Source organism: Ctenopharyngodon idella, chromosome 19 (genome assembly GCF_019924925.1).
Source record: "Ctenopharyngodon idella isolate HZGC_01 chromosome 19, HZGC01, whole genome shotgun sequence".
Classification (NCBI taxonomy): Eukaryota; Metazoa; Chordata; class Actinopteri; order Cypriniformes; family Xenocyprididae; genus Ctenopharyngodon; species Ctenopharyngodon idella.
In genome coordinates this window covers 16,879,047-16,892,208 of record NC_067238.1, presented here as the reverse complement: position 1 = coordinate 16,892,208, position 13,162 = coordinate 16,879,047, and the positions used below count along the sequence as shown (strand labels likewise).

General features: G+C 39.8%; 1 protein-coding gene across 1 annotated transcript; it reads left to right on the top strand.

Annotated features, from left to right (window-relative positions):
- The first annotated feature begins 4,947 nt into the window (after nt 1-4,947).
- Nucleotides 4,948-12,493, top strand: LOC127501685 (gastrula zinc finger protein XlCGF8.2DB-like). Its single transcript, XM_051873834.1, has 2 exons — nt 4,948-5,287; nt 9,086-12,493. The coding sequence occupies exons 1-2, from the start codon at nt 5,179-5,181 to the stop codon at nt 10,129-10,131; spliced, it is 1,155 nt and encodes a 384-aa protein (XP_051729794.1). The 5' UTR covers nt 4,948-5,178; the 3' UTR covers nt 10,132-12,493.
- Nucleotides 12,494-13,162: the final 669 nt, after the last annotated feature.

Sequence of the window (13,162 nt, the reverse complement as noted above, 5' to 3'; positions counted from 1 at the left end):
TCATTCTAATATTGAAAAACATCAATGGGAGTGTTAATGTTAATAAAATTATAACTCTTCAAAAACGATTTAAAATACATTTGTAGATTACTTATTAGTTATTAAAGGTGCAATATGTAATATTTTCTGCCTGCTAGAGGCCTATTCAAAACAAAGGCGTAGCTTGATGACGCCAAGTTTGAGCGCGGAATCTTGGGACATGTGGTCTTCACCTCAACGGATGGTGCAAAAGAATTGGGATAGGACTCGGGAAGAAATCATGTTGATGAATGCGATTATTAACGTTACTGTAGTATGAAGCAGAGCAGGAACGAGTGTTGTGGGAGCTGAACGAGGCTGCTGGAGCGATTGCGCAACACACACCTCACGAGCAGTGGAACTTTTATTATGCCACAGTCGCCGGCGCCGCTTCTGCTTTTCCGGTCATGAGTATGAGGTAACACAGCTCTGTTTATCATATTAGATATATTTGAGTGTGTTGAAAATGTTAATGTTACTCTGTGCATTCGCTCGGTTGCTGCGGTGAGACATTGTTGCACACTGCAGTAAGATAGATCGATTTTAGAATATCATATTTATAAATGCTGGATGGGTTGTGTTGATAAATGGCATGCAATTAATTTTAAAACGTATTGTATGATGGATAAAATGCTGTATTACTGTTACTAAAAATAAAGCTACATCTGATTATGCTATGTTAGCTACTGCGCAAAATAGTGTTTTTTTCCTGAGGCATGGTAAAGCATGATACTCGCAAAAAATCAGGAAAATTAGATTTAAACTATAAGACTAAACGTGTTGAGCTATATAACAATAATTTGTTTTCTGTCTATCAATATATCAAAACAGTTGTTCTCTTGCCTATTAAAACATGTAAATATTAAAGCGTCTTTGGTGTTTCCATGGTTTCTAGAAAATTAAACCGGAAACCGAGGGTAACGCAGGTATGACGCAATTGACAGGCGACTCCTCACACGTCCCGGAGTTTTGGTTAAAATTGCAATTTTCTCACGATTTACAAATAGTTGCAAGCATTTGGGATATTGTAAGTACTAAAGTGAACAAAATATATAACACTGGCCTAGTGGTTTTTGGATATTTTACTGCAAAATTATTACATATTGCACCTTTAACCAACACCTTTATAAACCCTTACACAGTTTGTTAAAAGACTATCACCTTAATGCATTGTTCATTATAAACAACCGGTTATGAATTACAATGAGAAGGTTATAAATGGAAACGACCACATAACAATGTTCTCTGAGACTGTTAGCTCAGTTTAACTCTTAACTTAATGACTAGCCGAAACATTCTAAGACTGAACTCGACACAAAGACTGTTTCCTTTGACTGGACCAATTTTAAATACTTAAGACACGGGATTTAAACACCGACCGTAATCGCTGACTGAAGCAACTGGCTGCATTTGAGCACGAGCAGTTAAAAATAAATAAATAAAAATTATACTCACTTCTTTTGGAGGTGAAGCTGGATCACGTATGGATGGTACCGATCCATTCTTCAGAAACAACTTTTTAGCAAAACCTGCCTTGTACTGTCCCTCGTTCAGAAAGCTGTCTGGTGTAAAGTGATTTGCGCAAACATAAACACATTTAGGTAGACCCGGGGGCGCATTCCCTTCAAAAACAAAGTTAATCCACTGCGTCTTCAGTGGCTCAGATGTTGGGAGTAAATAATGACTGCTATGTTCATTCTTACAGCCAACAACAAAACACCTCAGTCGCTTAGGAGACATTCTTGTCTACACCTGCTCCGGCGTCGAAACAATGGCGGACTGTCTGTTGACAGCTCACTCAGGGCGGGTCTATGCTTAAACGGCAGTGTCCGTCAACAGTCGTGGGCGGGGCCTGTGCAAAATGACGTCACTTTGCCAAGAATCTGAGAAAGGCTTGATCTGACAAAGTGCTTATGATTTATGGGGATTAAAAAAAACACACTGGGTGGATTTTTATCATTATAGGGTGGTTGTGTAGACACACTGCCAACACACATTTATGTTTAAACACCATGTAAAAGTGAATTTTGCATCCGATGCCCCCTTTAAAGTATACAGGAATAAATGTTAAAGGGGGGTATAATGCTATTTCATGTATTCTGACTTATTTACACTGTTAAAGAGTTGGATTCTCATGCTAAACATGGCCAAAGTTTCAAAACATGAGTTGGACGTATGACAGAGTATTTCTGTTCCAAAAATTCTCTTCCAAATCCTTTTTTTTTTCCGAGTATCGGCCTGAGTGACGTAAACGGGGGCGGAATTCCTTGTACAGGCACTTCTCCCGGAAGGGCGCGCACACGTGTACCTGAGCGAGAGCGCAAGAGCACGCCCATCAATGCGTGTTCGGGTTTACGGAAGTCATCAGCAGCGCTGCACAGGTCACAGGACTGCACGAAATCAACAATGTCACCAAAGAAGTGTGTTTTTGGTTGTGAGGGAAAGATAACCTTGCTTCCCAAAGAACCCAGTGTCCAGTGTAGCTGAGAGATTTGTTCTCAAGCATTACATTGATGCGCTCTATTAAAATAACCATAGAAACTGATAGTTGCAATCACTTTTTTATTGGTTAAAATGAATGGAGAATATCTCATGTTTTTCCGTGGCTGCTCGAGCCCTCAGGATCGGCGCTTATGGTTTTATAAACAAGGCCCAGTTCCACGCTGGATTTACAGATAGTTTGAAACTGAAAGATGGAGCGGTCACAGCAATAATGATCCCGGTCATGAGTCAGAACCGCAGGTGGTGAGTAAAACTGCTTCAAATGTCTGTTTTGTTGACAATCGGCGTGTAAGTGCATAAACAACACGAACGTAGTGAATTCATAAATTCATTATTCATCATTCACTGTACGCTATATTCACTATAGTGATTCAAAAGTTATCCAGGGATAATGCAATGGTGTATTGTGTGTTTAAATACAGTTGTTTAGCTGACAATTGATAGCTTGTAGACGATCTCTACACAAAAGCTGCGCGGACTCGTGACTAGCTTCCGCTCACAGGACACGCCTCCAGGCGCTTGGCTGTTTTCGGAAATACTCAGTACAGCGTATGTATCTTTTATAAATATGATTAAACTAAAGACATTTTGGAGATATGAAGGATGCTATACTACTCTATAGGTACTCAAGAGTAACATGAGATTGGCAGAAACTGTGTGTGATACCCCCCCCCTTTAATGTCCCTCTGGGGAAAGCTGAAATGAAGGGCTTAATTAAAAAGATAATTAAGAATAGATGGCAAGAGTTGTGGACACGGGAAGGAAAGAGAAGACTAGGAAATGTGAGAAAAGTTTGTGGCAAAAGAAGTCATGACACGATAATTTCTCGACTTCATATTGGACACAGCTTGAACCAATCACTTTTTAAAATAGAGGGTATGCACGTGACGTCACCGTCGACCGTTATGACTGCGGTTACGCCCACTGAGTGGCAGCATTGGTTTTCAGCGTGAATGCCGCGCAAAACATACAAAACATATCCAAAACGGGAAAAAGCTTTGCGACTGACTGTACAAATAGCTTTGACACAAAATCTGAGGTATATTTTTACAGACTGCCGAAAGCTACAGAAAAAAGAAGCAAATAGGTCGCTGCAATTCATACACTGTAAAAAATGAATGTGATTTTAACGGTAAATATTGTAAAAACGCTACAGAAAAAAATTGTAAATAGGTTAACCTTAAGTTCCCGTATTATATAAAGGGAAAAACTGTAAAAGCTCTAACCAGACATTTATGCAATTTTCACAGAAAAATGCTGTAAATTTTACAATTTACATACGTAAAAAAAAAACAAAATCAATGTATAATTTACAGTCAAAATCTGTAAACTGATGTTCTCACAACTCCCTGTGTGACACTCCACATTTGAAAGTATTTTGTTTAAATAATCATGTTTCTTAATAGTTTTTGTTATCAGTTATGTACATTAGGGTTTTGTGTTACATCTTCTGTTGTTTAATGAATGTTTATTGCATTATTTAAGTATTGTGGGTTACCATGATGATGTTTTGCGTTTGCATGAATGACTCTGTGCACCTTCTTATATTAGTCTATATTTCAGCTTGTGGAAAAGCTATTGTGATGAACTCTGATTCTTCATGTGGCTTTCTCTTTTACCACCTGCATTATTATGGTGGTTGTCAGTATATGTTAAAGGTAAAAAACAGATTTTAGTAGTAGTGTGCATTGTTGAATTTATTGGTTTACATTCAAATTTTCTTAAAATACAGTTTTATACTGTAAAATGTACATTTTGTTCTGTAAATGTGTTTACAGTTTTCCTGTATTTTTTTACAAAATTATTCTGGCAACCACAGCTGCCAAAATTATTTTGTAAAAACTACAGATTTTTTTTTTTACAGTGTAGAAACAGCTGGGCTCCAGGCAAAGAAACGTTTTGCAGTTATCATTTTGTGTCAAAATGTTGGATTTTGGGGTAAAATCATACCCTACTGTATTGTTATATATTGTGTTGACATCAATTAAATATTTACCATCTTATATTCTGCATAATTGGGTGATTTTAAATAAACACTGACAAAAACTATACAAGTTTTAGGGCTGGACGATATGACGAAGTATATAGCATTGATATAAGTGATCACTCCGATTTAGACCTACCTATATAAAGCGTTCACAGGCCGATTTGCTTTATGTATTTTATTATGTATCCAGAAACAGTTGAACATGTTCTTTTAAAATGTGCTGGTTTTAATGAAGAAAGATCTCAGCTCATAGAAAAGAAGGCTGTAGGAATAAAAAGGTTAACATTAATAAACTTGCTGAACAATAATTCAAAAGTGATTACTTCTTTATTAGAATATCTTAAGAAAACACGTTTGATTAGAATAATTTTAATTTTTTTTTCTCTTTTTCTTTCCCTTGTTCATCAACGCTTCACACTCCACCCCAGTAGGTGGCGGAAATGCACCAAAGCTGGTTTGCCAACCGCCATTACATATAGAAGAAGTAGAAGAACGGCTCCTTTGAGAAACGCTTTACTACAGCGTCTCCTAACGTTTAATTCCGATGAGGATGACTGTAACCTACAAGCCTCCGCAGGACTGGACTAGGAAGGACACAGCTGCCTCACTAGAGTTTGAGAAGCACACATGGAGTGATCTTTGCCATAAGCTGCATCAAAAATTCCCTGGTGATGATAAAGATGGAGCAGCATGAAAACATCCAGACGACACAAACACCAGATGTGAAGACGAAAAAATGCCAGTCTTCACCAGGGCAAGATCGGACGAATATTAAACAGGGTAAGTTAATTATCTACATTTACAAAGAATCAATCTGTTCATTGTTGTTCATGAAGATGAAATGATACCAAAAAGATTTGCATGAGCAGGGTAAGATCTGTAAAAGTGTACTTAAGATTGCAAGCGTAAATTAAATGTGAGAAGCTTTGTAAAGGTGTAAATCACGTTTCAAGCATAAGAAATAAAACATTATTTACTGTTTTTTGTGAATGCAATTCATGTTTTGAAACTGTAGCTTCATGCTAACTCAAATCTGTATTCTTCTAACTTACACATGCTTATATTTTTGGCACTGAAATACGACCAAAAGCATTGCAATCTTGTGAACAGTGATTTGCAAGCAAAAACAACAGTGTCAAAAACTGCAAAATTGATTGACCGTTTAGAACCAATCTGTATGTGTATAAAATAAATAAACTGTTAAAAATGTCTAAGTCACGTGTGTACGAAGAGCAAAAAATTCCCGAAAAAATCAGATATGTACTGTTCCGTCTTTCTTCTGCTTACAGTTTTGGTATGATTCTCTCAAGCCCAAGTATACGTATGCGTACAGTTAGAGAAAGAGAACTGATTCGACGTTCATGTGCTGTCTGTGCATCTCTGTGTACGTGTGAGTTCCAGGGTTCTTGCGCTTGATGCTTAAAATGACAGGACTTACTCCTTATTTACATTGCACGCGTCTGCGGCGCGTTACGGCTGAGACGCGGCTACCGAAGCTGATCCGAGGCCACTGTAGTCAATGCTTGTGTTTACACCAGTCGCGCCACGGCACGTTTCAGAAGCGTCCCAGAAGCGGCTCACAGGCTTTGCCGCGCCGCTTCGCTAAAGATAGGCGCCAAGTCTATTTTTGACGGATGCCGCGTCCAAGCCGCGCAGCTCAAATACAAAATAAAGTCAAAATAATCACCCTGTGAAGACTCCTGCTCATATCTCACATCACTAGGAGGCTAGAAATTGACGACAAGAGAAGCCCCCCAGTGAGTCTGACCAGGGCCGTGAGCCTGCAACATCTGTGGCCGAGGGTATACTGGTAGACATAGAGTACGGAGGTATTGTCTCCCACCACGTATAATGTTCTTCATCACTGTCCTTAGACAGCACTATGGACTGTAATTTGGTTATTTCTTCGGAACCTTCGCCACTTTTTCCAGGCACCACAAAGAACTCTTTTGATTCTGATTTGTCTGTTTGTTTGGAATCCTTATTGCTGTTTTTACAAAGCACTATGGAATATACTCTACCTTCGATCTCCTCGAATCTCCAACTGCCTCTGTCACCATCCTGCTCAGCCAGTCCTTCACCCCTGCCTCTGCTGGAAGTTTGCAGCTCTTCGACATCTCCTGTGAGACCATGCTGTGACGTCAGTGAGTTAGTGGATCTTGTGGCTCCGCCTCCGGCCTCTGATCACCTCGCTTAGTCTTGGCTCCTCAACCTGTCAGCTCCGCCTTGTCTCCTCCCACCTTCGGCTCCATCAGACACCCTCAGCCTTTCAACTCTACCGGGTTCCCTCATCCCACCTGCTCCCCCTTCATCAGTTGTCACTTCACCTCCACCATGGACTTGCGGATCTTCCGCTAGGCTCTGTTCCTCCACCTCTACGGCTGCAGTGGGCTCCTCCTTTCCATCGGGTATGGCTTGGTCCTCCATCACACCTGCAGGTATGCCTCAGTCCTCTGGCAGTCTAGCTCCTCTTTAGACTATCGTCACCGCAGCATCACTCAGACTTCCTGTGATAGGCTTTCATCGTCTCTCTATCTGCTCCCTGGGATCCATCGGCTCCTCCTCCGTCGGTCGTCTCCCAGTTGTCGCCAGCCTCCATGCCGCCTTGGCTCCTCCCTCCCTCGTCTCCACCGCTCTGGGTGTGTGCTGCTGGACGCCCTTCATCATCGCCATCGCGCCTACTGGGAGGGGGCGTTCTGTCATGGTTATCTGGACTCATTCATATTTAGTTTCACTTTCTTGCTCTTTCAGTTTGTTTTCATCGGTCACATGTCTCTTTGTCTTTTGTTTTCTACCACTCATCAGTTCCCTTAAGCCCGGAACACACCAAGCCGACACCGACGAACTAGTGGCGATGAAAGCAAACTTCGGGGTTGGCTCATGTCGGCAGCGTCTGGGTCCAAAGTTGCCCTGACACACTAAACCGACGCTCAACGGCCAAGTAGCCGTTCTGCGCCTGCGTAAGAAGAAATGCCTTTCCGTACCAGCAGGTGGCAGTAGCTGAACAGCCAATCAGAATGATCAGATGGCCCGACTGACCGACGAGCTCCGATGCCGATTCATCCCAACTTCAGCCGACGGTGCGGAACACACTGAGAAAATTGCCCGAAGGTCGACCGTCGGCTTGCTGGTTCCGGGCTTTAGACACTAATCCTCCACTGCTGCTCATCATTTAGTTCATTATCACTGTGTATTTAAGTTCCTCACCTTCACTCTGTGTTTGGTCTATTGTTGTTCATGTTTGTGTGTGCGTGTAGACATGTTGTTACTTTGTCTTTGATTACCTGAGTTTGTTTGCATTAAAAACCTTTTTGAACTCTCCTTGTTCATCTTCATCTGGTAACAGGTATATCATCCAGTTCTGAGTCTTTTGACTTCAGTTTGCTATTGAAGAGGAGTCCCACAAACAAGATTGTTCAAATGAAGACATTAAATCAAAAATTCTATTTTCTTTTGCCCAGCCCTAGCAATGGCACAATGGATTATGATATCAGATAAACAGAAGACAAGGAATTCTAGAAAATTAAAAAAATTCAAATAAGAACGGACAGAAAAGTAACTGTCTTTATTGTCACTACTAGCTGCTTAAGTGTGTTAAACTGATGTAGTATGTTATTTATTTAGACTTAAGAGTCTGAAGTACTCGTAAATATGACGACAGTATAGTTAAAGATTTAAAAGCTTTAGATCTCTTAAATATTCTTTCTCAGTTTTAGTTATTACAGACCAGTAGCTCATTCATTATTTCAAAGTATTTCTCATTGCTTCTCTGACTGACTGACTGTAAATCATCCGGCCTATTACACAGCTATAACCAAATTAATAAATATGTGCACATGAAATACTGATTTGAGTTAAAATTATTTTATAATTTTACCTATGTTATCTTAAGAAACAAGACAAACACTGGAGCAATGCTACAGTAATATCAATACACTGAAGTACACTATTTTCACCGCAATAATTAATAACTCAGACACAGGATGGCGCCAATTGCATTCATATGAAATGAAAGCACGAGTCCGAGGTGTGATACAATTCGAGTGATGTGAATGTAGCGCTGGATTTTCTGATTGATTGGCCAATCAGAATTGAGTATTTTAGAGGGCCCCATAATTAAATGTAAACCACATGTAAGTTTATAGGTACTTGGGTACTTGTGACAATCCCTAGTTCTAGTCTGATTTGATAAAAAAAGATCGGAATTATTATTCAAAAAAAAATATTTCTTCACAAACCATAGGATCTTTATTTTTACTTCTTTATTATGGTCATTTTATTTTATCTTTTGATTTAAAATGCAGCTATCAGATTTGGAGGAAAGGAAGTCACTGCCTATGCAAGTTTCTTTAACATGTATAACTGTGTCTAATAGAGGAAATGATATAACAAATTGCATCTAAAAATATCTTTGTATAACTGTTACCAATAACATGAGAATGACCGATATAATCTGTAGTATGTCAAAGATAAAAAAGACCTGTTGCATTCTGTCATTGGGGTGCACAACTTAACTTAATCTCACCTTTATTGTCCTTCAATTGATTTTTAACATTTACCTTTTAATGTTCATTTTAGATTGGAAGAAACTAAAAGAAGATGCCATCACTTGCCATCAAGTTGGGATGTGGTTCAATCAACAAGCAAACCTTAAGCAGCACATTAAAACTGAACAGAAGCCTTTCATCTGTTCTCAGTGTGGAAAGTGTTTCACAATGAAACACAACCTTGAGATTCACATGAGACTTCACACTGGACAGAAGCCTTTCACCTGTTCCCATTGTGGAAAGTGTTTCACAATGAAACAAAACATTGAGATTCACATGAGAACTCACACTGAAGAGAAGCCTTTCACCTGCCCTCAGTGTGGAAAGAGTTTCACAATGAAACTAAACCTTGAGATTCACATGAGAATTCACGCTGGACAAAAGCCTTTCACCTGCTCTCAGTGTGGAAAGAGTTTGACAACAAAACAAAGCCTTGAGATTCACATGAGAATTCACACTGGAGAGAAGCCTTTCACCTGCTCTCAATGTGGAAAGGGTTTCATAATCAAACAAAACCTTGTGAGTCACTTGAGAACTCACACTGGAGAGAAGCCTTTTACCTGCTCTCAGTGTGGAAAGGGTTTCAGAGCGAAACAAAACCTTGAGATTCACATGAAACATCACACTGGAGAGAAGCCTTTCACCTGCTCTCAGTGTGGAAAGGGTTTCACAGTGAAACAAAGCCTTGAGATTCACATGAGAACTCACACTGGAGAGAAGCCTTTTACCTGCTCTCAGTGTGGAAAGTGTTTCATAATCAAACAAAGCTTTGAGAGTCACATGAAAATTCACACTGGAGAGAAGCCTTTCACCTGCTCTCAGTGTGGAAAGGGTTTCAGAACCAGACCAAACTTTGAGAATCACATGAGGATTCACACTGGAGAGAAACCTTTCGCCTGCTCTCAGTGTGGAAAGAGTTTCATACAACAGGGTCAGCTTAAAATTCACATGGGAATTCACACAGGAGAGAAGCCTTTCGCCTGCTCTCAGTGTGGAAAGAGTTTCAGAGTGAAGAATAGCCTTGAGCGTCACATGAAAATTCACACTGGAGAGAAGCCTGTCCTCAGTATCGAATGAGATTTTCAAAGCAACGCTGTTTAAAAAGGCACCAAAACGTGAAGATCGCGCGCACAGAGAGGAACGCAGAAACTTGTTGTCAGTGATTTATCGCTAAAGTAGCTTAGAAACTCAACTTATTATAGCATATATTTTTCTACTTTTGATGGAACTATTTACAACCCACAGCTTCACAATTAATAGAGAGACGGTATGACTAATTCACACGTAATCGCTCTCATTACGTACTGGTACTGTGTTAATTTATCTTTATCTGATTTACAACAACCAGAAAGCTGTAAGAAATGTTATGAACCATAGAAAAAATAACTGCTGAAAGTGAGCTGTTATGTCAGATCACTCTTTCAAAAAATATCCCACCTTTTAATAGTCAATCAAATTTACAGTACAAACCTTGTCAGTGAACTATGAGGGCAAAAACAAAACAGAAACAAAATAATCGTATTCGAGGTAAAATGTTCAATTAATCGAGGTTTTGATTTTAGGCCATAATCGTCCAGCCCTACTTCTACCTCTTTGAGAAATTGTTTTATTCTTTTGATACTTTTCCTTTTTTTAGTCTCAAGGTTTTTAGAAACAAAAAAAACTTAATCTTTAGTTTTATTTTTGAATAACTAAACCTGGCTCTCACCATGAACATATCCATAGAAGCTGGAATGACGTTAAAGGAAAGACTCAGGCCGCATCCACACCTATCCGATCTTTTTTTTTTTTTCCCTAGTCTCAAGAAATATCTGCATACACACGAAACCACTGAAACCGACTCAAAACGATGTAGTATACATGCCAGATCAGTATGTGGTGCTGTAATTCTGCCACAGAGACAGACTAAAAACAGAGAATAAGACTTTGAGTATGCGCATAAAACTTTTATGTTTTAAAACGTTTCCTGGCCCCTGCTCCTCCACTGCTTCAGTCCAGTTCCTCGGCCCCTCCTCCTCTACTGGTTCTGACCAACATAAATTACTTTCTGGTTTCATCCAGTTCCCTAACCCCTCCTCCGCTGGTTCTGTCCAGCATGGATTATTCTTTGGATCTGACCAGATCCCTGGATCCACCTCCTCCACTGTTTCTTCATCAGTTTTTCTGACACCTCCTCATCCTCCTGTTCTGCAGACTGTCCTCAGCCCTTCAGCTCCACCTGCGCAACCACTTTGGCCTGTCAGCTTTCCGGCTTCACTGGTGTCCCTTGTCCATCTGGCTCCACTACAGTCTGTGGATAACCCGGCTACAACATGGACCTCCTCCATCTCTCTGGCTCCACCGTCATCCTTAGTCCCACTGGGACCGCCTCAGTCTTCCAATCCCCCAGTTTCACCTTGGTCCTTCAAGTCTGCGTCATTGCCCTGCCCACCTCCTCCAGCTCTGCCTCGGTCTTCTGATTCCCCAGCTCCACCATAGTCACTAGTCCCGTGGGCTCCACTGGGGATGTCCATCCCGAAAGTTGCAGGATTGAGTCTCAATACCAGCAGGAAATGACTAAGGTGCACTTTAGCCCACTGCTCCCGGTGTGTGTGTCCACGGTTTGCATCGTGTGTGTGTTCACTACTCGCTACTCATAATGTGTGTGCACTAACTGGATGGGTTAAATGCAGAGGACATATTCCAAGTATGGGTTCACATATCACTTTCTTCTTCTTTTTTCTTTTGCAGTGAACACAATGCAGGAGTCACCATGCAAACCGATGCTAAGAAGCACCATACTTTTTCTTCTTCTTTTGTTTAATGGAAGGTTACATTCTTATAGAATACAGCCACCTACTTGGTTTTTTTGCGATCTTTTTTTCTATAATTTTTTTTAACTCCATTGATTTTGAGTGTCCATTACCTTCACATCATTGACAATCAGCAGACACCGTTTGAACTGTCTCACAGACTGGAGCCCAGAGTCTAAGAACGAGAGCGCCGCCTGCTGGACATTTACTGGAAACGCAGTTGCGCTCCTCACATACAGGTTGAGTTGCTGTCACACATAACGGGATCTTCACCGGACACTCAGACCGATTCCAGCTCCCAGCGCTGACTGAACGGACACTGTTAGTGGATATCAGTGTGTTTTACTCCACTACACAGAGCTCTTTCACAGCCAAATTAATGAGAGAACACAGTAAATCAGTCTGCTTGAGCACACAGGTTGTGTTCTTTTGATGTGAACCAGCACATATATATATATATATATATATATGAGTGCTGGTTAAGTTGCTGTTTGTATGTTGGCTCATCAATGTACTTCTCTAAACCTGGTGAAAGATACAAAGATCAGTTATTCAGTCATCCAGTTTCTCTGCAGTACTGTCATTGTTCTTACTCACCTGTGAATATAAGGTTATGAATAAATACCTGCATCTGGGTTCAAACTTTATCCTTGAGTCTGGGTTTCCCTTACATTACAATCACATTATTTTATTTTGCATTTTTCATTATTATTACTATTATTATTATTATTATTATTATTATTATTATTATTATTATTGCTGATGAGTCTAAAATAAAGATTTTCATGTGTGTATTTGGATGCAAGTGTTCAAACATTCTTGAAGTCTCTTAGTCTTATTACTATGGTGACATTTTTTTTTTTTTTTTTCTTTTGAGATTAACTTGTGGTGTGTACAGTCGCTATCATGTCCTTTGTGGTTGTGTCTGTGTTTGACAAAAGCCCTGACACACTTTATTCTCACTGTACTGCTTTTCATAAATAAGTAGAACAGGTTTAAATACTCTAATCAGCCAAAAATACTAAAATAAAGTTTATAAATAATATAAATATAAATAGTTATTTTATTTTAAACAAAATGTTTATTTGTAATTACTTAGTTTTAACTTTTAGCATTTCATCTACTTTCCTATTCCCTTTCCTTGTCCTTGAAGTGGTGCTTTAATTCTGATGAAAAATATTTTAGAAAATGTTACTCGGATCAGTCAAATAGGAACTTTAATGATGTAATTTTATTTTAAAGCTGCGGTCTGCAAGTTTTGACTCTTTGTCGCCATCTCTGTTTGAAACCTGCAATTGCAGCTATTTGCGGAATTA